The sequence below is a fragment of the Pongo abelii genome, chromosome 9 (assembly GCF_028885655.2).
Source record: "Pongo abelii isolate AG06213 chromosome 9, NHGRI_mPonAbe1-v2.0_pri, whole genome shotgun sequence".
Classification (NCBI taxonomy): domain Eukaryota; kingdom Metazoa; phylum Chordata; class Mammalia; order Primates; family Hominidae; genus Pongo; species Pongo abelii.
In genome coordinates, this window is record NC_071994.2 from 13,171,709 (window position 1) to 13,197,764 (window position 26,056).

Sequence of the window (26,056 nt, forward strand, 5' to 3'; positions counted from 1 at the left end):
ATAAATGTTTGTTGAATGAGTGTGCAACAGAGCAGCTCTCGGCAGAGCATAAGCACCCAGGGGAGTTCCTAGGTCACCATGGAGAGCTCCCGGAGTCCGCAGTGGCAGGGAGAACCTAGGTAAGGGCCCCAGAATTGCTGCCAGTCATCAGGCTGGGAGCATCTACCTCCCTGGAGCCTCCCTGTAATTTACAAGAGTGAATCACTCCTCCCCAGCTGGAGCCTAACCTTGAGGACAGAGGAGGCCACAGGACAGACTCCTCAGGCCACATCTGGCTACCTGAGGTCCCCATGAGGGCACCGGTTTCTTCCCCATCAGAGCCTGCACCTTGGGCAGCCTGACGCCCAGAGGCTCTGATGGAGGAGGGCTGGGCTGGGTCCTGGGCATCGTCATTGTCCAAAGCTGCTCAGGCCACTCAGTGTGAGCCAGGCATAGGAACCACGGCCCCAGGGGATCCCCGGAGCCCTTAATTCCATGGTCCAGCTCCTAGGGACCAGCCCACCCTGCTCTTCCGGGACTGAGACCAAAATATGCCTCTCACTGAGTGGCACCTGCTCCTCTTGCTTGCAGCGTGGGGAGGCTGGGCTTGCAGCCAGCAGATGCGCTTGAGCCAACTCTGCGTCTCACCAGCGCTGAGACTGTGTGAGTCGCTTAGCCTTGCTGAGCCTTGTCTGGCTTTTGAATCAGTGGTTGGTAAGAGGAGCCAATGAGAACATGGGCATAATGCCAAGTGCTGACCCCAGGACCACTGCCCGTCACCCTCCCTATACCCCTGGATCCAAAGGCCAGAGATGCCTCCTCCTATAGTGTCCAGTCATACTTATTGCAGTCAGGAGGTCAAAGTGAGTTACAGAGGGAAGGAACCTTGGATGGTGCCTAGGCCAGCACCCCGTCATCCAAGTGAGAACACAGAGCAAAGTGATTGCCCAAATCACAGGGAGAGCACAGATTCCTGAGGGAAGAGGCTGTGGGTGGGAACCAGGTCCACCCTGTCCCCAAGACTTGCATCTTGGCGCCAATGGCCATGGTCACGGCACACCCAGCTGAAGAACCCCCAGAAACAGTCCCTTTGTTCTGTGTGGCCTCCTGAGCCTTGGCAAGGATCTCACTCATTCCCAGAAAGGACGGCCACTTGCAGTAGGACTATCATTAAGGCCAGGGCTGAGGCCGGCCATGGAGAGGTCCGAGCCAGGGAGGCCTCACAGGAGCCTTTCATGAGTCTCCAGTGGACGGAGGTGCTGGAGGAGCCAGCACTGCAGATGTTGCCCTCAAGGTGGCCAGTCTCGGGGCCTGCAGCGGCCCACAGAACAGGCCCCTGAGTCCTGCTCTAAGCTTCTCCCAGAGGCCAGGGAGCAGGCTCACAGCCCCAGCCTTGGCGTGCAGTGTCTCCAGCTCTGGTCAAGAGCTCCTCCCCACCGCATCTCTCCCACAGAGCATCCCGTCCCTCTCAGGCTGGGCCGGCTATACTCAGAAGTGAGCACAGAGGGTAACCCAGGCAGGTCAGCAGGGGCCAGGGCATCCTAAGGAGGGACTGAGGGCTGGCCACGCTGTTGTGGGGGCCTGGGAGGCACCTGGGGAGTCTGTTTGGAGTTGCATGTGCACAGTAGGCACCCTGTTCTCATGGGTGATGGTGGCCTTTGGGTGGACAACACAGGTTACAGGGGCTGCCTCCACCGGTAAGCACAGCTGGCTCTAGTGTGCGTCCCTTCAATGCCCCAGAATGACCCTCGGAGCCAGGGGGCCCTGCTTGCCAGGCAGCAGCAGGCCTCAGAGTGGATCTCTGTGGGACGGTGAGCAAAATGCTCATCACAGTCACGTGCGTGTATGTCCATGCGTATGGTGACATACCACTACACATCTGTATCCATCTCGATGGCCTCAGCTGCAGTGGGTCTGCTGGGGGATGGCCAGTACTCCCCTCCCAAACCAGAAAGTACAACTGTGGGCTTGGGATACGAAGCCCTGCCCTGTGGCTAACTCTCTGCTCTCATCTTTCCCACGCTCAGTTCTTTGCCAGAGCTTTGCCATTTAAGTCATAGGAGCAGGGAAGGGAGGGAGAGGTATTTTAGAATGTATCAAGCTAGGGGGGTGAGTGCCTGGCTATTTAATTGATCAGAAAGCTGGGGCTACCCAACAAACATATTTCACAAGGGCCCCCAGGACTCCGAAGCTGTGGTTTGCAGCCAGATGGTTTGGGTTCGGACAGTGGTGTTGCCTTTTCGTTGCTGTTACCTTGAACAAGTCACTTCATATCTCTTGGCCTTAGCTGTTCCATCCATGAAAGGGGTCGATGACAGCTCCTGCCTCACGGGTTAAGCAGGGACTAAGTGACGTGCACGCACACTGCCCATCGTGGTGCCCGGTCCACAGACTCACTCAACAAGAGTCAGGCTTCTTCCCAACTGGGGGCTCAGAGCCCCAAGTGTGGGGAGTGCAGGATCCCACACATCTCCTCCTCCCGAGGAGTCCCCATCACACACACAGAGAAAGCCCAAGAGGCAAGGAAGACACATGACTTTCACCCGGCTGGGCTGCGGCCAAGGGTGTGGGTGGCACACATGGACCTCCCCTTGATCAGGAACGGCGCCTTCCCAGGCTGCGGTTGACAGGCAGGGACGCAGGCCAGGGGCAAGGGAGGGAGTGCAGCCAGCCCTGGCGGCGGGGCTGACTCTCCTGTCCCCGGCCTCTCCACGCACCTCAAGGCCAGGCTTGGATGAGGGCCTGGGGGATGCCGGGCCACGTGGAGGGGAACTTTCAGCTTTGGAACAAAATGTCTGAGGAATGACAAGGGCCCTCCTTGTCCATCGAGGGTTGGGGGAGGGGAGCTGTCGCAAAGCCCAGTCTCTGCCTCTGGGAACCTGCAAACTCACACACAGAGAGAAACAGGCGGCACGACCTCCCCAGCAGGAGCGGAATGGCAAGGTCCCTGAGAGGGCGGCATGTGTGTCCCAAGGCGGGATGGGTGACTTTAGCCTGTTCATGAAGGTCTGCCTGAAGCAGGAAGCCCAGGACGTTAGCTTCAGATAGTCAGAGCAGCAGAGGTGGTTTCCCGGATGGGAGGAGGAGGATCTCAGGCACGGCACGGCGTCTGAGGCCCCTTTACACTGCTACCGGGATAATGGTCTCACCAGCCCCCTCAGAAAACTGGAATATGGCAAAAGAAGAACAAAACAAGGCTGCTGCCAATATCACCGCGATTAAACTTAGCTCTGAAATTTCCCGTCAATGCAATAAAACCCAAAGCAGAAAACAGAGTGGAACTATTAGAAAGAAAGAGACTACTTCAACATCCAGATAAGAAAGAAAGAAAGAAAGAGAGAGAGAGAGAGAGAAAGAAAGAAAGAAGGAAGGAAGGAAAGAAAGAAACAGAGAAAGAAAGAGAGGGAAGAGAGAGTGAGAAAGAGAAAGAAAGAAAGAAAGAAGAAAGAGTTACTACACCTTTTTTGTTTGTTTGTTTTGTTTTGTTTTGTTTTGTTGTTGTTGTTGTTTTGAGACGGAGTCTCACTCTGTCGCCCAGGCTGGAGTGCAGTGGTGCAATCTCAGCTTACTGCAACCTCCGTCTCCCGGGTTCAAGAGATTCTCTTGCCTCAGCCTCCAGAGTAGCTGGGACTACAGGCGTGTGCCACCATGCCCAGCTAATTTTTTGTGTTTTTAGTAGAGACGGGGGTTTCATTGTGTTAGCCAAGATGGTCTCGATCTCCTGACCTCGTGATCCACCCGCCTCGGCCTCCCAAAGTGCTGGGATTACAGACGTGAGCCACCACGCCGGGCTGAGAGACTACATTTTCATTATTTTCTAGGATATGATCATCTAATCAGGAAACTCAAAAGAATCAACCGAAACACAACTAGAATTATGAAGAGACATAAGCGGGCACTAGCGGGACAAAAGATAACTATCCCATTCATCAGAAGGCTATGCAAACAAAAATTTAGAAAAAAAAGAAAATTAAGATAACTACCCCAATATCCACTGCTTTCCTGAGTACTGGAGAACCCCCAATCATGATGACAAAATATAAAACGTATAAGGATTGCGTTTTAAAAGAAACATCCATGAGACATATAAAGAAGTACAGACCTTGGCCGGGCACAGTGGCTCATGCCTGTAATCCCAGCACTTTGGGAGGCTGAGGTAGGCGGATCACTTGAGGTCAGGAGTTCGAGACCAGCCTGGCCAACATGGTGAAACCCCATCTCTACTAAAAATACAAGAATTAGCCGGGCATGGTGGCGGGCGCCTGTAATCCCAGCTACTTGGGAGGCCGAGGCGGAAGGATGGCTTGAGCCCAGGAGGTCGAGGCTGCAGTGAACCGAGATTGCACCACTACGCTCTAGCCAAGGTGACAGAGCATGACCTTGTCTCAAAAACAAAAACAAAAACAAAAAGAGAGAGAAAGAGAAGGGGAAAGGCATCCCACTACGAGCTTCCAATGAGTTAAGTGCCAAGGATGAGTAAGTGTGAGTGTGGCCCCCAAGTCATCCAGATGGTGGCCTGGGAGAGGACAGACAGCCCAGCCCAGGCCAAGCCCAGGCTCAGGAGCACTCACTGCCTCATATGAAGAAGGAATGCCACCTCCTGGGGATGCCGGGAAAACTGGCCAACTCTGGAGAAAAGTGAAGGCCGAACATCATCCTACCCATATCCCATTTGGCAGAAGTTAAAGATTGAAACACGAAACCTTAAAGAACTGAAAATAATACGTATGAAGAACTTTCTAAGCACACAAGAAATGAATCTCTGGGTAAAGGAGTATACTTTGCTACATATGACAAAAAGAACCCTCCTGGACAGCATCAATAAGACCAAAATGCAGAAAACGAGGAAAAGGGCTTTACTGCAGAGCCCGCGCTATTCACAGTTCCACGTGCTGGGAGCCGCCTGGCTGGGCTGCTTTGCTTATCTGTCCCCAGAGATAGGAGCCCTGGCCGGCGTCCTTGCTCTGGAGACTGGGATGGTGGCTTGAGACCCTGGGGCCTGGGCCGCCCCAACTGGCCCTGCTGTGGTGTGTGGGACTGGCATGTGACAAGTCCCATCAGACCCACTGTCACTTCAGTCAAGAGACCAGGGTTCCTTCCAGGGCAGCCAGGTCCTGTGAGAGCCAGAGCACAGGTCAAAACACCAGGAACCCAGGAAGCACCAATCCTTTCCCCATGAGTGTGAGAGAGGGGATTTCCACAGAACACCGCGGCACCAGCTGGGGACTTCCAAACGCCACTGGTAACTGAACAACCAGATCCTCACAGCCTCCCACCCCCGTCTCCTGCCCCAAAGTCAGCATTCCAGAAGTGTTGGGGGTGAGAAGATGTCAGGAAAGGAGAGGCTTCTCTGGCCACCACGCACAAGAAAGACGCCTTCTTGCCAGTGCAGCTGGTGGGACTAGACTTTCTTTGTTAGAGACACAGAGAACATCTGTCAGGACAGCCAACGGCTCTACAACACAAAGCCTCGCCGAGAAAACGAAGCCTTTGTCCCCACTTATCAGAAGGCCTCAAGTTCATCAGTTCCGTTATCTAGACACCTCTAATTAAAGCTGGCAAACCGTTTCCTAGAAGCATAACCATACCCTGTACTTTGGCAAAAAATAGAATCCCTGGCAGCTTAGAGAGCCTTCCAAAGTACAGAACTGTGGCTGATTTCCTGCGAATTGGCCATGTTACAGAAAAATCCACGTTTCTGCTCAGATAGTCTCACGGGTGGAAATGAAATAAGAAGAGGGTGTACAAACCAGAACTGGGGAGCCAGGCTGTCTCCTCGCCTTGTTCCAAGCCTTAGGCGCCACAGCTGTCAGGAATACTACTTCACTCACGGCGCCACTCCTTAGTGAGGGAAAATTGGCCTCACTTGGCAAATGCTGATTGAACCCTACTCTATGCATGGCTTTGTGGCTCCTAAGAGCTGCATAAAAGCAACAAGGATCTTCTAAACTTTCACTGTCATCATTAATGTATTTCCAAAAAGCAGTGCATATATTTATTTTTTTCTTGTAAATTAGGTCCCGACATAGAGGCTCTACATAAAAAAAAAAAAACGTTATTAAATAAGAACTTTTTTTTGTAGAATGCATTGGTGGGGCTTTTATTCAAAAGAAATTATGGGCCGGGCGCAGTGGCTTACACCCGTAATCCCAGCACTTTGGGAGGCCGAGGCGGGCGGATCACAAGGTCAGGAGTTCAAGACCAGCCTCGCCAACATGGTGAAACCCCGTCTCTACTAAAAATGAGAAAATTAGCCAGGCGTGGTGGTGCGCACCTGTAATCCCAGCTACTCGGGAGGCTGAGGCAGGAGAATCACTTGAACCTGGGAGGTGGAGGTTGCAGTGAGCCAAGATCATGCCACTGCACTCTAGCCTGGGCAAGAGAGTGAGACTCTGTCTCAAAAAAAAAAAAAAAAAGAAAGAAAAGAAAAAGAAATTATGAATTACTAACACTCAATTTGTCTACCTTGTAAAATAATGTAGGTCCTGTTATGGTTCAGAAATACAACAGAATATCATATGGCTACAGGGAGATGAGACCTGTCTACATGAACTGGGGTGGGGAAGGGTATCCACATTTGCAGAGGTGGCAAGTTGCAGGATACAAGGTTGAATTTTTTTATTTTTTATTTTTTTATTTTTGAGACAGAGTCTCGCTCTTCTGTCCCCGCTGGAGTTCAGTGGTGCAATCATAGCTCATTGCAGCCTTGAGCTCCCAGGCTCAAGTGATTCCCCCACCTCAGCCTCCCCTGCACCTGGGACCACAGACGCACACCACTACACCTAGCTAATCTTTTGTATTTTTTGCAGAGATGGCTCAACCTCCTGGGCTCAGCTCAAGGGATCCACGCACCTTAGCCTCCCCAATAACTGGGACTAGGCAGGTGCTACCATGCCTGGCTAACTAAAAAAATATATATTTTTTTTAGAGACAGGGTCTTGCTATGTTGCCCAGGCTGAGACTCGTGTTTTAATTCTGGATATTTCTATACTGTTTAAAAGTTTATACCAAGTGTGTTCTATATTTGTAGTAATACAATGAACTAATATGAAAATAAAATGGTGTAGTAAATGGAAGGCAATAGCCTAGCAGTCAAAAGGTCTGGGGCCTCACCCTAGACTGGCCACTAAATTACGTGACTCTCTCGGCTGGCCACGTTGGCTCATGCCTGTAATACCAGCACTTTGGGAAGCCGAGGCAGGCAGATGGAGGCAGGCAGATCATGAGGTCAGGAGTTCAAGACCAGCCTGGCCATAGTGAAACCCTGTCTCTACTAAAAATACAAAAATTAGTAGGCATGGTGGCACATGCCTGTAATCCCAGCTACTTGGGAGGCTGAGGCAGGAGAATTGCTTGAACCCAGGAGGTGGAGGTTGCAGTGAGCCAAGATTGTGCCATTGCACTCCAGCTCTGGGCAACAGAGCAAGACTCCATCTCAGAAAAAAAATAAATAATGTGACCCTGAACGTGTTCCATCCTCTCGCTGACCTTCAATTTCTCATCCACTGGTGAAGCAGATTGGACCAAGCCATGTTGAGGCTCCTCCCAGTGTACAGGATGATGATTCTCCGAATAAGGTTTTCTCAACATGAGCTAGTCAGTTGGCGACCAAGCTTGAGCCCCTGAAATCTTGCCTTCCTGCTGAACTGGGACAAGATTTCCCTCTACCCTGGGAAGAAACAAGCCAGAAAATGCTCTTCCTGGCCTAAGGGCAGGACGGAGGCATCTACCATTCTAATGAGGAGCTGCATCCGTATTTACAGGTGAGGCCATTCCACATACATTCCAGCCAGAACAATTCAGGGTACCTAGGAGAGGTATCTGTGTAGCAGGAGATGTGGACTGGCCTGGCTGAATGTCAGCTCTCTAGGCTTCCTTCCCTGCTCCCTGCTCAGGCCAAACACTTCCTAGGTCAACACCATCCCCTTAGTCATACCTCAATGGGCTGCCATTCGCTCAGGACAAACACTTGCTAGGTCAACACCATCCCCTTAGTCGTACCTCGATGGGCTGCCATTCGCCCAGAACAAACACGTGCAGCATGTTCACATCGGGATCCTTGTGGAAGATGTTAGGCTTGGCATGGTGCTGGAAGTGGCGATGATTCCACCAGTTGGCAGAGGCACCCTGTGGGGAGAGAGGGGTTGGGATGAGCCATGCAGGCCACCAGGGAACTGAGCTCGCCTGTAACAGGCCCTGCTTAGGAGCAGTTCCCAGAACCTTCAACCCTCGGGGATAGCACCTCAGGCCCCCACAAGGTCAGAATCCAGCCCTGCCACGACTGAGCTCAGAGCATGGGCCAGCCCCAAATGGAGTGAAGTCACTTTATCTCTCTAGGCTTCAGTTTCCCCATCATGAGATGATGACGGCGGATGAGACGTGCTGCTGTGGGACCACACGGTGAGCACTCCAGCAGGTGTGGGAGCTGGTCTCTACCTCTCCGCCACCAGGTGTGGAGCCAGAGCTGTGCAAGGTGAAGCCGAGGTTTCAGGGACAGCGAGAAGTGGTCCCTACTATGTGGCCCAGAAATCTCCCTCCTGAGTGTATATCCAAGAGAAATGAAAACATGTCCACACACCAACTCATAAAGGAGTGTTCACAGCAGCATTCTTCAAAAGAACGAGAAGAGCAAAAACAACACAAGTTTTCATCAGCAGATGAGTGGGTGAATGAGATGCAGATTCTCCACACAATGGAATATTGTTTGGCTGTGCCATAAAACAGAACCAATCACTGACACTTGCTACAACACAGATGAGCCTGGAAAACACGCTAAGGGAAGGAAGGAGCCACAAAAGACCACATATCACATGATTCCACCGACATGAAATGTCCAGAATAGGGACATCTATAGAGACAGAAAGTTGAGCAGTTGTGTAGGGCTAGGATTGGGGTAGGGGAGGGAGTGAGGGGGTTGGGATGCGATGGCTAAGAAACGTGGGGTTTCTTTTGAGCATAATGAAGACGCTCTAAAATTGACTATGATGATGGTTGCATAAATCTGTGAGTATACTAAAAGTCATTGATTTGTCTGCTTTAAATGGGAAAACTGGCTGGGCGCGGTGGCTCACACCTGTGATTCCAGCACTTTGGGAGACAGAAGCAGGTGGATCACTTGAGGTCAGGAGTTCGAGACCAGCCTGGGCAACATGGTGAAACCCCGTCTCTACTAAACATACGAAAATTAGCTGGGCGTGGTTGTGGGCGCCTGTAATCCCAGCTACTCGGGAGGCTGAGGCAGGAAAATCACTTGAACCCGGGAGGCAGAGATCACACCACTGTACTCCAGCCTGGGAGACAGAGCAAGACTCTGTTTAAAAAAAAAAAAAAGTGAGAACTGTATCTCACTAAAGGATTTGGAGAGCGCAGTTGTGCTGCTATGCTGAGGGTGGGTCCTGAGATTCATGTCACACCAGGAAAGCTGGAGGGAGGGTGTAACAAACAACTGCTAACATGAACAAGAAGAACTTTCCTGTTTCTAACACTCAAATGGGATCCCATGAGACAAGATGCATAACATGGATATTTCTTTTGAGGCCGCAGGTGTCCGTCTCCTCAGCTCATAGTTATGGCCTTCAACAGTTGCCCAGCGACAAATGAAAGAAAACACACTTTCCTGACCCTTTGGCATCACGACTATCCTGGTGAACTGTTGCCGGATCAATGCTTTGGCTAAGGGTCTGCAAAAAATGCCTATTTGCTAAACAAACATTTTACTTGGGAGATGCTTTTGGCACACACAGTCTACAAACACTAATAGCCATGGGTGGGAACAGCAATGGACAGCTGTGGCCTTTGCAGTGACCTCAGGGCCCTGGAAACTGGCAGGCCTCAAAACCCATGAGAGAGAGAGAAAAAAAAAAAGTCAGAGAGTGAAAGCTTAGAGGCTTCACTTTGGGAGGCCGAAGCGGGTGGATCACTTGAGGTCGGGAGTTCAAGGCCAGCCTGGCCAACACAGAGAAACCCCGTCTCTACTAAAACTACAAAAATTATCTGGGCGTGGTGGCGGGCACCTGTAATCCCAGCTACTCAGGAGTCTGAGGCAGGAGATTCCTGTGAACCCAGGAGGCCAAGATCGCACCAACTTCACTTTAGCCTCGGCAACAGAGCAAGAGTCCGTCTCAAAAAAAAAAAAAAGAAAAGAAAAGAAAGAAAGAAAGCTTAGAGGCTTGAGGAATCAAATGACACATTTGCGTTTGTTGTCAAAAGGAACAAAATTCCTGGGAAGAATCAAATGGAAAAATCTCTGGCACAAAGAAACTGAGGAGCAAGGCATGAAACAAGTAAGCGTGATGTTTGGAGGATACCAACCCAGAGATGTTTATTGAACAAACAGATGGAGGAAAGCAAGACGGGCTGACAACAAGGAGGCAGTGAGGTGGGCAGTCCCGGTTCTCCCTGGACTTGGGATGAGATGTAATGAAAGCATTTTTTGTTCATGCCACTTCCTCTGCTGTGATTCTCTTCCATTCTTTTTTTTTTTTTTTTTTTTTTGAGACAGAGTTTTGCTCTTGTCGCCCAGCCTGGAGTGCAGTGGTGCAATCTCAGCTCACTGCAACCTCTGCCTCCCAGGTTCTCCTGCCTCAGCCTTCTGAGTAGCTGGGATTATAGGCACCCGCCACCACGCCCGGCTAATTTTTGTATTTTTAGTAGAGATGGGGGTTTCACCATGTTGGCCAGGCTGGTCTCGAACTCCTGAACGCAGGTGATCCGCCCACCTCGGCCTCCCAAAGTGCTGGGATTACAGGCATAAGCCACCACACCAGGCCTCTCTTCCATTCTTCTTTGCCAGGTGAAGCCCTGCTTATCCTTCAAGAGCCCCTCCTTCCAGGCACCGGGAAGCCCACCTTGTACAGGAACAATGGCCAGCTCCGTGTTCCCAGAATGTGGTGCAGATGTTGCCTACCCTAAGCCAGCTGCCGTGCTCTGCCTGGGAGGTGAACCAAGAGACAAAGCCCTTGTCCTCACGGAGCTGCGAGGGAGGGTCTGGCCTCATCACACCAAACCCAAACTGAGCTGAGGCCAGGAAAGCTAAGTGTCCACGCAGCTGGAGAAGTTGGCCAGGCAGAGTGAGGGGTGCTTTCCTGACAGAGGCAAGAGCCTAGGGGAGGCCCTGGGAGAGGAAGTGGGAGTGTGGAATTTTCCAGAAGCCAGAGGAAAGCTCCTCAGTATAACTGTGACCAGCAGTGGTGGGTGGAGCCATATCAGAGCCTGAGGCAAAAAAAAAAAAAGTGCACTCCTGGCTTTAATGGACGCAAACTCATCGATAACATTTTCAAAGTCTACTTTTTGCCTCATTTCATTTTCTTTTTCTTTTTCTTTTTTTTTTTTTTGTTTGAGACGGAGTCTTCCTCTGTCGCCCAGGCTGGAGGGCAGTGATGCTGTCTTGGCTCACTGCAACCTCTGCCTCCTGGGTTCAAGTGATTCTCCTGCCTCAGCCTCCCAAGCAGCTGGGACTACAGGCATGTGCCACCACGCCCGGCTAATTTTTTGTATTTTTAGTAGAGATGGGGTTTCACCGTGTTAGCCAGGATGGTCTCGATCTTCTGACCTTGTGATCTGCCCGCCTCGACCTCCCAAAGTGCTGGGATTACAGGCGTGAGCCACCGCGCCCGGCCTCATTTCATTTTCAATGGAAAGAATTGCTGAGTTTGATGGTTTCTGTCAACGAAGCAATTAGCTTAAATAATTTTTATTTTTATTTTTAATTTTTGAGATGGAGCCTCACTCTGACAACCCAGGCTGGAGCGCAGTGGCACGATCTCGGCTCACTGCAACCTCCACCTCCCTGATTCAAGTGATTCTCCTGTCTTAGCCTCCCGAGCACCCTCGCCTGGCTAATTTTTGTTTTTTTTTAGTAGAGACAGTGTTTCATCATGTTGGCCAGGCTGGTCTTGAACTCCTGACCTTAAGTGATCTACCTGCCTCAGCCTCCCAAAGTGCTGGGATTACAGGCATGAGCCACCACACCCGGCCAAGCCACCTCGCCCAGGCTTAACTAATTTTTAATTACATTCAACTGAAGCAAAAGTATAAGTTCTGTTTTGGTATAAATAAAGCATTTACACTTAGAATGTTATGACTTTTAATACATCAACTTCTTCATTGTTAAATATTCTTTCAACTACTTTAATCCTCTGGAAAAAAAAATCAACCATTAAAAAATGACACACGAACATGTTTAAAGGGTTGCATGTTTTTCCATTTGCCTCAGTTCATCCTGATCTTTATTTAAAATTTTGACATTTTGTTCATTGTGGATTTTTTTGGATTAATTTTGGTTTTTAAAAAAACATATTGCAGGCCGGGCGCGGTGGCTCATGGCTGTAATCTCAGCACTTTGGGAGGCCAAGGCAGGTGGATCACCTTAAGTCAGGAGTTCAAGACCAGCCTGGACAACATGGAGAAACCCCATCTCCACTAAAAATACAAAAAAATTAGCTGGGCGTAGTGGCGCACACCTGTAATCCCAGCTACTCGGGAGGCTGAGGCAGGAGAATCGCTTGAACCCGGGAGACGGAAGTTTCAGTGAGCTGAGATCACGCCATTGCACTCCAGCCTGGGCAAGAAGAGTGAAACTCCATCTCAAAAAACAAAACCAAACCACATTGCATTAAAACATCATTTATCTTGATAACTGAATTTGTCTGGTGTCCGCTTAGATTTTATACCCTAAGCGAGCGCCTTACTTGCTTCACCCTAATCCCAGCCCTGGTGGCCTGAGATGAGGCTGCAGAAAGTCTGGTGATGTCCATTTCCAGATGCAGCGCCCAGATAGCACTGGGCCTTTCAGCTTGCATTTATTTATTTAGAGACAGTGTCTCACTCTGTCGCCCACGCTGGAGTGTAGTGGCACCATCACAGCTCACTGCAGCCTTCAAATCCCAGGCTCAAGCCATCCTCCCGCCTCAGCCTCCCCAGTAGCTGGGACTACAAGCATGCACCACCAACCCCGGCTAATTTTGTTAATTTTAGTAGAGACAGGGTCTTGCTATGTGGCCCAGGCTGGTCTGAAACTCCTGGCTTCAAGCAATCCTCCTGCCTTGACCTCCCAAAGCGCTGAGGTTATAGGCGTGAGCCACTGTGCCTGGCCAAAGTTTGCGTTTTATCCTAAGTACAGTGCTGAACTACGAAAGAGTTTTAACCTCAGAATCGTCTTTGTAAAAGATCACACTTTGGAAGAAATGTCCACTAGGCGTGACACGGGCTGAAGGCAAACAGAAGGTCAGGATGTGGAGAACTCCCATTAAATCCCATTAGCAGTGCAGCCAACAGGAAGAAGGGGATCCCAGCCTCTCACAGCCCCTGGTAACCTACTCACAGGTCTCTCCAGCCTGCGCTAAGACATCTGAGTTGGCAAGGCCCTTGAGGACCTCCCTGTAGCCAGTCCCCTTTTTCCCAGTGATGGGAAGAGACACAGACCTACAAGATCTGTCCCCATGGCTGTGCACCTGCCGAGTGCTACAGCCAATTTCAGGCAAGCTTGACCTCCTTGCTCTGGGGCACCCCTGAGTGAGCTGCGTGTCCATGTCCTTGGCCTGGCTTTGTGACACAGCACCAAGGACACAGCCAGTGGGGGCTGGTGGGCCATGAGTGGAGCCCACATCCCCAAGCCCAAAGATCCTGTTTGCTGTCATCCACATTCTACATGGAGACCAGTCCTCTGTCCTGGCCCCGTCTCCCGCCTGACGCAAAAGCCGTGCTCTGGGGCCCCTCAAAGACTGAGGGCAATTGGACAGGAACAATCCCCCCTGCCCGGCCCCTGCCCAGAATCTGGAAGCAGGACACAGCCCATCTTTGTTAAGTGTGTGGGGGCTAACATGGGTCAGGAGTTAAATGTTACTTTGCCATACTGAGGAGGGTTTGATCCAACAGAGAAGAGTATAAAATGAAACAAAGCACTCCACTATGTGCACCCTCTCCCTTTGCCCCTGAGATTCTGGACAGAGACCAGGTTCTCAGGCCACTTCAGGCTCAGGGCCAGGCAAGCTGCTTGCTGCAAAACTGGTGACCAGCTCAGGGGTGGTTGGCCGCCAATGGGATCTGCAGCCAGCAAGCCAAGGGCCCCGTTGTGGTCTGGGTGGAAGAGGAGATAAGCTACACCCAACATGTAGCTCTTCCCTCGCCAGGGTGTGGAGGGATGAAGTCTTTAGGACCCAGCTTTTCTCAGGAAGCAGGTACTGTTGGGTTGGGCTGGGATGGGGATAGTCTGTTTCAGAGAGCAAGTTGGCAAAGACTCATTTTCAAAACTGAGGAGATAACGCCTGTCAGATCAGAACAAGGCAGTTGGCAATTCCAGCTTGTCTTTCTACAAGCATGCTGAGACTCTGCGGTCTGCTTCCCTATCTAGGGGGAGGTGAGAGTGGAACTTCCTTAACTCCTGCGCTTCTAACGACTTTTGTCCTTTGGGCCAGCTGATCATTCCATAGTTTGGTGTCCCCTATCTGAGGCCTTATAGGATAACTTTTACTTTTTGTACCCCGCTTATTTCCAAAGAGTATTTGAAGTGGCCTGAGACAAAAGGCTTATATATAACAGACAGCTAAAATAAAGATAAAAGCATAAATGCCAGATGAGGAAGGAGAGAATGGGGGCGCCAAAACACAGACTAAAGATAGTTGCTGTTTCAAATGCTGCTTTGTACCTCTTGGCTTCTGAGGGGAAGAGAGGAACACAATGTGTTTCTTTTTTTTTTTTTTTTTTTTTTAAGAGATGGGAGGTCTCACTATGTTGCCCAGGCTGGTCTCAAACTCCTGGGCTCAAGCAATTCTCCTGCCTCAGCCTCCCGAGTGGCTGGGATTACAGGTGCATGCCACCACACCCAGCACAATGTATTAAAGAGCTCACATCCCCAGTGAAAGGAAGCATACCAACTCATCAAAAAAGACTGCTACAGGCCGGGCACGGTGGCTCACGCCTGTAATCCCAGCACTTTGGGAGGCCAAGACAGGTGGATCACAAGGTCAGGAGTTCGAGATCGGCCTGGCCAACATGGCAAAACCCCATCTCTACTAAAAATACAAAAATTAATCAGGCATGGTGGCGGGTGCCTGTAATCCCAGCTACTTGGGAGGCTGAGGCAGGAGAATTGCTTGAACCCGGAGGTGGAGGTTGCAGTAACCCAAGATCATACCATTGCACTCCAGCTTGGGTGACAAGAGCAGGACTCTGTCTCAAAAAAAAAAAAAAAAAAAAAAAAAATACTGCTACTTTACTGTCTCCAAACAAAAACAGATTTGTTAGATGAGTCCTTAGCTAAGGAACACCAAAAAATACAATCCGCTGAGCCAACAGACAAGAAGGGTGTGTGCCTGTCTTCATAATGAGTAGTACATCGTGGCTTTGTGGTTCGGACCTGATCCAGAGACAGGGCTCAGCAAGGCAGCAGAATGGAGAGTCACCATGGCCCTCAGCATAGGCACACCTGTCTTGTCACCCTGCAGCCTCAGAGCACTGAGCAGAGAGGAATCCTGGTCCCTCTGTCTCACCTGCTGTCCAACAGGACAGGTGCGCAGGGCTGCTGACACTTACCTTTAAGTGGCCAATGACGAACTTGTGGACAAGGTGGTTCCACTTGGGTTTTCTGTAGACAGACAGGTGGCCATAATCGTGTTGCAGCCATCCAGCTTGGGCCTGGGGAGAGAGGGTCACACATGCTGTCACAGCCTCAGCAAACAGGCACCAGGCCTCTCTCAGCTGGGGGAGGTGAGGGTGTCACGCCTCACCTGAGAGGTAGCAAGGACAAAGGCTGTGATGAGGGTAGAAATCCAACCATTGCCAAAGTAAAAGACAGTGAACCACGCAATGCTCTCCAAGGCGATGATGTGGGCCAGGAGGAGGAGGAAGAACACGTGGTTGGTCTTGAACAGGTTCATGTCCTCAGCTGTCTTCCTCAGGGCCCGGAAGTCCTCAGTGATCTTTGACTGTCGACCAAGGGCACAGGGAAAGGAGTCAGCCACCAGCCACTCTGGAGGGAACATATATCTCGGGCTGCGGTTTCAACAGCCAATGCACAACCCAGAGAAGCTGTGGCAAGAGGGGGCCAAGCCACAAGCCTCGACCCTCCAGTAGTCCCTACAATAGCTGCTGTTACCACATGCCCCACACAGCCCTGGAGCCTGTATATTTGTCACAGCTAGATAAGAGTGACAGAGAAAGGCTGTGACTCAAAAGCTTGCATTTTGTACACCCTGTGTTCATAGCAGCTCTATTCACATCAGGAAAAGGGTAGAAACAACCCAAAGATCTCATGATGGATGAATGGGTCAACAACACGTGGTCTATCCATGCAATGGAATATTACTCAGCCTCGAAAAGGGAGGAAATTCTGACACATGCTACAATGTGAGTGACCTTTGAAGACATCATGCTAAGGGAAACGGGCCAGTCACCAAAGGACAAATATTGTATGATTCCATATACAGGAGGTCCTTGGAGAGGTCAAATTCAGAGACAGAAAGTAGAATGGTGCCTGCTAGGGGCTGAGAAGTGGGAGAATGAGGAGTGAGTGCTTAATGGATGTGGAATTTCAATTTGGGGAAGATGAGAACTGGATGGTGGTGATGGTTACATAACAATGTAAATGTGCTTATTTAATGCCACTGAACTGTACATGTCAAATGACTAAAATGGTGAACCACACTTTTTTAAAAAAGAAAACTTTAATCCCAGCGCTTTGAGTGGCCGAGGCAGGCAGATCACCTGAGGTCAGGAGTTCGAGAGCAGCCTGGCTAACATGGTGAAACCCCATCTCTACTAAAAATACAAAAATTAGCCAGGCATGATCATGGGTCCCTGTAACCCCAGCTACTTGGGAGGCTGAGGCAGGAGAATTGCTTGAACCTGGAGGCGGAAGTTACAGTGAGCCGAGACGGTGTCACTGCACTCCAGCCTAGGTAACAAGAGCAAAACTCCGTCTCAAGAAAAAAAAAAAAAAAGAGAAAAGAAAAGAAAAATAAAACTTGCATTTTCCACCACCCAACAGAGCACCACTTGCTCTGTGCACACTGTTGGGTCTTGAGGGGTTGAGTTGGGGGCGACACAAACTAGTGCAGGAGGGCGAGCTGAGGCAGGCAGGAGGGGGCTGTGATCCCCGGGCACGTGGAACCAGGGAGGCAAAGCGGAGTCAAGGAGGGCCCTGGGAACACAATGGCATTGCAAGGAAGAGGCAACTTGGGACAAGAGGCAGGGGCAGGGCCGGACGGGGAGGAGAGTGGATACAAGGAGAGAAGCGGTACCCACAGGGCATGACCAGGGTGCTATGAAGGGTGGTTCTGGTGGTGCCTGGTGGGAGCTTGGATGCTAAGTGGTGCAGGATCTGCAGCAGAAAGGGAGAGCAGTGGACAGAGCCGAGGAGCAAGGCCATGGAGGAGGGAGCTACAGGGCAGGACGAGCAGAGCTGGGGAAGCTGCAGGCCAGGAGGTGCTGGGGGTGAGAGTGGGAGATGGACCCACTTGTGAAGGAGGCAGGAGGGGACAAGCATGGGCTGGCATGGGTACGGGGCAGGTGATCTCATGTGCCCTGGAGGGAAAGGTGAGAGGAGGGGCATTGGCCTCTGAAGGACCTGCAGGGTGGCCCGCAGCTCATCAGGAAAGCCAGAGGCAATGGGGGCGGTGGAGGACTGGCCAAGAGTCCAGGCCAGGAGAGACGCTGGTCCTGGCCTGGCTCTGCTAAGCAGGGGGATCCAGCCCAGACTGGCAACAAGAGGAGGAAGGGCTCGCTGAGGCCAGGGTGGGACTTCCCCAGTCCAGTCTCCGTTCTGGACAGGAGGGTGAGGGAAGCTCAGAAGGAGCCATCCCATGGGGCAAACAGCGGCCACAGTGGCCCAAGAGCAGAGTGAGTAATTGACCCAGCCACCTCGCTGGCACAAAGGCCCCACACGGCATCTACAGCCCTACCTGGCGGTGATGGGGAAGAAGAATTGCCACAGTGCCAGCCTTAACCCTGGGGTCACAGCGGGCCTAGCAACGGCCTAGTGCAGACCTACTTGCTCTACCTAGGACAAGGCTGGGCCAGATGGATGCAGGGAGGGAACAGGGAAGGGTGCCCTCAGCCCTGCAAAGGACCAGGGTAGAACCAGCTTCCTGGGAAGGAGACTTGGGCAGGGGAAGGCTGGGATGAAGGAAGGAGGGGAGGAGGCCAGCAAGGGGAATATTGGAGACCCTCAGGAAAGCCGGGGCAATGGGGGTGGTGGGGGACTGGCCAAGAGTCCAGGCCAGGAGAGACCCTGGTCCTGGCCTGGCTCTGCTAAACAGAGGGGTCCGGCCCAGGCTGGCAACAAGAGGAGGAAGAGCTTGCTGAGGCCAGGGTGGGATTTCCATGACCACCCTGGTCATGGCCTGTGGGTACCACTCCTCTCCTTGTAACAACTCTCCTCCCCATCCTGCCCTGCCCCTGCCTCCCGTCCCAACTTCCTTCTACACACCGCTCCGCCATTTACATGGGGACTTCACTGTTGAACAAAACAGCCCATGAGACCTCAGGGGTTGCTATTTTCACACATCGCTGTCCTGGAAGCCCAGCACCCAGGGGGGCGTCTGACCCGCAGACGATGAACAGATGACCAGGGAATGGTCATTCTTTCTCAAAGAGGTGCCCCGGACCACACACCCCAAAGCCACTCTTGTCATCAAATGACATTTTTCAGTGTTTCTGTCCTGTCTTTCCCCTAGATTGTCATCTGGCACCTTTCTGGAAAGGGATGGAGGAGAAGGAAAATGAAACTGGCTAGGAGAGAGGAGACGCCACTAGCTCTTGTCAAACCCCACCTCCCAGGGAGGCTCTGAGGCCCTCCCTGACCACAGGTGATCCACAGTGGCTCCTCCAGGAAAAAAGCACCTCTGCCTCAGCCCCAGTTACTGGTCCTGGGACGAGGGGAGCCTCTCTCAGACTCCCAGCCACCCCCAGCCTCGTCTCCACCCCCACCCATGTTGCAAGCCTGACTCACGTTCTTGCCGTGGTCCTGGCTGGGCTCCTCTGGGGCCAGTTCACCAATCAGCAGGGGTTTCAAGAACTTGCCCACGAATTCCAGGTCAGGATGGAAGGCGCGGAAGGCATCCTGGAGAGCAGAGGGCAGCGGTGAGGCTGAGACCCGACCTGTCTGCTCTCGGGCCCCAAGGGGGACAGTGCTCACCAGCAACAGCTCCATGTGTGCACCCAGACACCAAACAGGGTCTCCTGTGATCTGGCTCCAAATGCCGTCTCCAGCATTTTTCCAGGACAGAGCCCTCAGTGCCCAACGCCAATGGCAATAGCCACCTGGGCTTCTGTGCTGGTGCAGGCATGCTAAACTCCCCAGGGGCTTGTGAATAGATGCATAGGCTGCCTTTGGGCAGGTTGGGAAATGGTGACCCTCCAGGAAGGCGCACCAGGCAGACACGGGGCTCAGGGAGGACTTGAGCCTCGACTGCTCGTGAGCTGAGTGCCTTGCATGGTGCACAAACCGCACCACCCACCATCTCTTATCAGTTCCTCACCTACATGTCCAGGGTTATCAATGAAAAGGACAAGACCGAACACTACCATGGCATTAGAAATGTGCTGTGATGAAGTAAACAAAAAAATAAATGCAGAATTATGTAAAAAGCATTCCTGAAAAAAAGCCTAGGAGAATCTAGGCTATTATTACACATGTGAAGGTAGTTGGATTATGCCTTGCTTTATTTTCATTACTTTCCAAACTCTAACACTGCTATAATGATACACATCTTAATCTTTTTTTCCCAATTATAAAGTAAAAACGTGCTGAGTTTTGGCCAAGTTAGAAAAGGCACAGCAGAATAAAGAGGAAAATAAATATCACCCAGAAAGTGATCATTATTGCTAATATTTTAGCATTTTTCCTTCCAGCTTTTTTCTATACATATTATGCATATTACATGAATTATCTCATAAAAAATCTAGTATTTCTATTAGAGATGAGCCAGCACCAGGCACCCCTGAGGGGATGCAATAGAATGTCCCAGTGGTGAACACTGTTTAATCTGCATCAAATCAAGCTTCCAGACACTGGTAGGATTGGCAAACCAGTCAAACTCCACCATGAGAAACAATCAGAAAAATCAATATAGCTGGGGAAAAACATACAAGTTTGTGGGGAAAAAAAAAAGTATGGAAGCCTGGTCTAGATTAAAAGAGACTAAAATGATATAAAAACTGCAACTCTTGACCCGGTCGCAGGGGCTCATGCCTGTAATCCCAGCACTTTGGGAGGCAGAGGCAGGAGGATCACTTGAGGCCAGGAGTTCAAGACCAGCCTGAGTAACATAGCAAGACCCCTGTCTCTACTAAAAATAAACAGAATTAGCCAGGCATGGTGGCCTGCACCAATAACTCCAGTTACTCGGGAGGCTGAGGCAGGAAGATACAATAAGCAATGATGGTGCCACTGCACTCCAGCCTGGGCAAGAGAGTGAGACCCTGTCTCAAAAAACAAACAGGCCGGGCACAGTGGCTCATGCCTGTAATCCCAGCACTTTGGAAGCCGAGGCAGGGGGATCACCTGAAGTTAGGAGTTTGAGATCGGCCTAGGCAACATGGTGAAATCCCATCTCTACTGAAAATACAAAAATTAGCCAGGTGTAGCGGCGCACGCCTGTAATCCCAGCTACTCAGGAGGCTGAGGCATGAGAATCCTTTGAAACCAGGAGGCGGAGGTTGCAGTGAGCCAAGATTGCACCACTGCAGTCCAGCCTGGGCGACAGAGTGAGACTTTGTGTCAAAAAACAAACAAACAAACAAAACAACATCCTGCAATTCTTTAATGTGAAAGGCCCTCACTTGAAGGAAAAAATTAGTTATACCAGGTTTTTTGGGGGTTGAATGAGAAAAAATGAATATGGACCAGATATTCGATCATATCAAGGAATTACTATTAATTTTCTTAAATGTGACAAAGGTACTGTGATGATGTTAGAGCATCTCTTCCTTTTTTCTTCGGAAATAATGAAGACCTTAGGGATGTGATCACATAATGACGCAGCTTATTTTCAACAGGCAACTGCACACGTGTAAAGAGGAAAAACGCAAATGTGGCAAAATGTTAAGACTAGTGAATCTTGGTTGAGGATACACAAGTGTTTGCTTGTTCTTTCAACATTTCTGGATGTCGGGAAAATTTCAAAATTAAAAAGAGGGGGCCGGGTGCGGTAATCCCAGCACTTTGGGAGGCCGAGGCGGCGGATTGTCTGAGGCTAGAAGTTTGAGACCAGCCTGGCCAACATGGTGAAACCCTGTCTCTACTAAAAATACAAAAAAAAAAAAAAAATTAGCCAGGTGTGGTGGCACACGCCTGTAATCCCAGCTACTTGGGAGGTTGAGGCAGGGGAATCGCTTTAGCCAGGGAGGTTGCAGTGAGCCGAGATCGTGCCACTGCACTCCAGCCGGGCAACAGAGCGAGACTCCATCTCAAAAAAAAAAAAAAAAAAAAAAGCGTCGGGGGAAGGTGGAGAAAGTGCTAACCACTCCTGGAAATCTTTTCACCCCCACACGTAAGGATCTCCCAAGGGTAACTGCCAGTCTCCCATCATCTCCTTACTGCATCCCTGGCATCAAGTCCTTTGCTCGGTCTTTGTTCTATTTGTGTCTAGAACAGACTGACAAAGCAACACTTCGTGCAGGAGAAAACTGGGCCCACGGTTTCTTAAAAAATGCCCGTGACCCACTAGCCGAGCAGAAAAGGGATGGTAGCAGAGGATCAGGTCAAGTGTATTTTCAGGGAAAAGAGATGTGCTGTTCCAGGGCCCTGGGGAGGCAGGGAGAACGCCCTGGGGGCAGGCAGGGAGGAGGGCCGGGGGGCAGGCAGGGAGGAGGCCCAGGGTGCGGGCAGGGAGGAGCCCCGGGTTGCAGTGGTGACCAGCTTTGCTGGCTCTGGGTGGGGTGATCAGTCCCCACCAGAGCCTCACCCGCCTATGCAAAATGAGCAAGGTCCTGGGAGAGGCCCGGAGGAGCTGCCAAAGTTAGGGCCCAGGGCTGGGCCTGAAAAAGCTCCTTCATTGGTCCTCCTCACATCACACCACGGCCTTTGAGAAATGAACAGGAAGTCCCTGGTAAGGCAGTTTCCTGAGAAGCAGCTGCAGTGACTGATAACTAATGGATTCCTCTTGTCTCATTGAAAGGCAAGACTCCGTGGCTTGCAAATAGACTCATCTCCGCTCCTGCTGCCTCCTCACACCCGAACCCTGCAGTCTAGGTTCCAGCTCCAAGGGAGCAGACAGATGACAGAGCCCTGCCTTGACCTTGGTTGCTCCTCAGCCATTTCCAGAGGGCTCTCGGACAGCCTCACTTCCCTGAGCCCAAGGGTAATGGGCATGCACCAGGCAGGGAGCCAGGAGTGTTGTTCATGTTACTCCCTTAGGCCTCAAGACCCAACTTTTGAGATGAAGATGCAGGAGCGCAGGAAGCAAAGTCCTGGGCTCCAGGTGGCAGAGCCAGGATCAAATCCAGGTCCATCTGCCCGCCCTTGAACGTACCACGCTCCTTTCCACACCAGGGCTGCCTCCATTCGGGACTCAGCCTCAACATCACCTCCAAGAGGCTTTTCCCGACATCACATCCAAAAGAGCTCTGCCAGCCCTGGGACTTCCCTGGGTCATTGCCCTGTTAGATCTTCATAGCAATCATCAAGATTCATCATCAGACCACGTGACGTACTCACTTATTTATGGCCTGTGTCCCCCGCTGGAGCATAAGCCCCAGTTGGGAGCACCTGTCTTGTTCGCTGCAATAAACCCAGTGCCTGTAATGGGGCCTAATAAGATGGCTCACGAGGGAATGAATGGACCCAGGACCCCACAGCTGCATACACTCTGATCTCATACTTTCCCACTGTGCAGTCACGACCAGACACTTGTCCTCTTCCGCATTTCACACAACTTGGCTTCTGCCTCTGGAACACCAAAAGCCTTCTCCGGCATCCCCACGCTGGTGGTTGCTACAGCTGCCACCTGCTGAGGTGACGCAGGTGAGCCACGGAGCCATGGGACTGGCTTGCATACATCAGCCAGGAATCTACCAAACTTCGTGAGGCAGGTCCCTTTTTAGAGATAAGAAATGAGGCGTAGGTTGGCAGAGCCACCTGCCTACTATCACACTCGGGAATGAGCTGAGCAGAGTTTGAGTCACATGTGGCTACCTGGAGCATTGCCCGCTGTTCATACAAAGGCTTCCCTCAACATGAGCGTCCTCCTCCCTGAGAGTTGATTATATTTTGTGTCTCTCCCTTCACATTGCCATAAATGTGTCTCACACGCTGGCAGAAGGTTCCCAGCACCTGCCGGGTTACAGAAATATCTGGCAGGTATAAGGCAGACCAGGATTCAAGGCAAGGGAGGCCCAACCCAAACATTGTCTTTGGACCAAGAATTGGAACCAGTCTCTATCCTCGTGTAACAGGAGAGAAGCCAGAGACTTTCCAGGAAGAGGACCCGGGACATGGGGAAGAGAAAGGATCGGTAAACAGGTGGAGAAAGCAGAGATGCACCCGCCTCGGCAGGGCAGGTGTGTGAGGTGGGGAGGTCAGAACACCCAGATTCTGAAGCGCATGTCACACTTCTCTCTTTGCCAGTTCCTGCTTCTGCCATCACCCAGCTCTGATGCCAGTCAACTTCTCCACAGGGACATTTTCCCTGCCCCTGCCCCACTCTGGGTACAACTCACAGTTGCTCGCCATCCACTGAGCACCTGGTGCCAGGATTCGTTTATGGCTGTGCCCATGTCCTCTGGGGAGCAAGGCTAATCTCTGATCAAATGCTGCACAACTGGGCACTTTGCCTAGAATTTGGGAAGTGCAGCACGGGCAAGCACAGGGCATACAGTGCAGTAGGTGGCAGCCCTGCAGACCAGAACTTTATGGAACAAGTGATCTAAGAGTGTGGAGATGCACAGGAGGGACCCTCGTGTTCTCCAGTGGAAATGAAGAGCAAGGCAGGGACGCTGACTTCCTTTCTGCAGCAGAGAGATGCAGGCAGGGCAGGAAGCCCCTATGCCATGTCCCCTCCAAGGAAAGAAGCAATGGAGGCTGGTGGGGCAGCGCTCTGTGGCCAAAGAGCCCCGCAGTGAGAGCATCCCCCATAACACAGGGTCCATGCACTATCCTGAGGGCAGAAAGGCAGGGCTGCACAGGAGACAGGCCCCTACAAAGGCAACCTGGGCATGAAGAAATTGATGCCATTCACCACTTTCATCTCAGAACTGCTTCCTGGGGATGCTGAGGCTGCAGCCACAGGAATTGGATGGCTCCCACCCAGATCTCAGCTGGGGAGATGGAGCTGCCCTCCACGCCTGGGAATTCATAAAGCTGGGGCTGGAACCCAGGTCCTCTGCCTCTAAATACTACAAACCTCCTGCCCCATGCAAAGGAGGCCAGAGTTCCACTTTAGATCTGTTGCATTTTCACAAGAACAACATAGGAGCTGGTGGAAAGGTGGAACAAACCTCTGGTCTCTTCTCACCTTCCCTTGATTCTAAGAGGTCACCAATGCAGACCAGGCAGGAACAGTTGCTGAGACAAGGGCTAGGGGTAGGGGGCTGATGTCTAGAGGCAGAGGGTCCAGATCCAAGCCCCAGCTTGAGAGAGAGCAGGGGGAGCACATCCCACAGCTTCAGGTCTCTGTCTGTGAATAATTCATCTTTGTGTCTGGGCCCAGCTCAGAGACATGGACACACTCAATTAATGTTTGATGAATTGTTGCTGAAGATGAACAGTTCTGCAGTGGTGGGACTGCTGTGAAAAAAGCAGACACGCTCTTAGGGCGTGGGTGAGGGTTCCTTTTGCCCACAGCGAGGAAAAGGCAAGAGGGGCACCGCAGTACCAAAGGGAAGAGATCAGAGGTAGAAACAGGAAGGGAAGGAAGGTGAGCTGGGAGGACTGGAGGTCATATCCTGAGTTTAAGTCTGAGCACTGCCACTTGAGCCAGGTTTGATACCTCAGAGCAATGAGAGATGTCTACGGGGCTGATCTGAGTATGAAATGAAGTGATACATATGAATGTGTTTTGTAAGTTGCAAAAATCAAGCAACTTGTGTTATTATAGGCAAGGCCAAGGTTTAGCTTCTGTGGAAGGACCACGTAACAGTTGCATCCTTCTAGAGAGATGGATCCTGACTACCTGGATCTTTTGCTCTTCAGAAAAAAGAAAATGCCCTATTGAGGCCCCTGATTGTCCCGAGAATGGCTTCCTTGACTTCCGAGATTGTCCCAAGAATGGCTACCTTGACTTCCGACCTGTTTCCAGCCTTGTGTTAGGAATGACTGCACTGTGACGGGTTCAGAACATTGCCTGGGAATGTTCCAGGGAATCCAACCTGTCTTCTGATCAGTCCCTCCCCAGACTGTGCCTGGTCCATAAATTGTCACTCTCCATGCTCTGGGGGACAAACCGTCACCCCAAGGGGCAAAGCCACTTGCTCAACAGCCTAGGCAAGGGTCTCTGGATTTCAGTAGCCTGTTCCTGCCTCTCTCTTTAGGTCTCCTTTCCATATGCCTCACCCACCCCATGCTGCTCAAGACCTTTTTCCAACCTGGTCCTGGACAGTTTAAAAAAACAAAACAAAACAAAGAGAACCCAGCTGCTCACTCCACCATCACCATCATTCAATTCTGTATTCCCAGTTCGTGTGTTTCATGCCCCAAAAGTCTTATTTTAGAAGACAGGAAGCTCTGGGAACAGGGATTGTTTTTACATGTTGCTACACCAAATAAAGCTAGCATAGATTTAAATTTTTTCTTCAAATTCCTCTTTGCATACTTTCCATTCTAGCTGTTTCATAATCCTTGTTCTTATTCCCGTTTGCCTGATAACACCCCACTGCATTCATCTAGTGGTTACAGTTGCTGGGTGCTTTGCCACAAATCAGTCTCATTGAAACAGGTACCTTATAGATGAGGAGATGGGGCTCAGTCAAGTGACAACACTTAGTGGATGAGCCCAGTAATGACATCTTTCTCGAATTCTAGATCTGTTTGCAGCCCAGGTTGGCTCCCACCCTAGCTTATGAGAGTAACAAAGCAACTAACATCCAAGATACCAGATTTATAGTCCGTGAAAGTTATACAGAAAGCGCTGGAGCAGGACCAGAA

At 51.1% G+C, this 26,056-nt stretch overlaps 2 protein-coding genes across 5 annotated transcripts in view; one reads left to right on the forward strand and one right to left on the reverse strand.

Moving 5' to 3' along the window:
* The window catches only part of FADS3 (fatty acid desaturase 3), a 227,842-nt gene that overhangs the window by 34,407 nt on the left and 167,379 nt on the right, over positions 1–26,056 (forward strand). The gene's annotated exons all lie outside the window — the stretch shown is intronic.
* FADS2 (fatty acid desaturase 2) overlaps positions 1–26,056 on the reverse strand; it is a 46,893-nt gene that overhangs the window by 18,332 nt on the left and 2,505 nt on the right. For 2 of the 4 annotated variants that reach the window (XM_054523969.2, NM_001135502.1), the window contains 4 exon segments: positions 18,926–19,036; positions 15,705–15,902; positions 15,511–15,612; positions 7,981–8,106 (listed from right to left, as the gene is read on the reverse strand). In XM_054523969.2, the coding sequence (XP_054379944.1) occupies positions 7,981–8,106; positions 15,511–15,612; positions 15,705–15,902; positions 18,926–19,036 (537 nt within the window). 4 annotated transcript variants of the gene reach the window in all.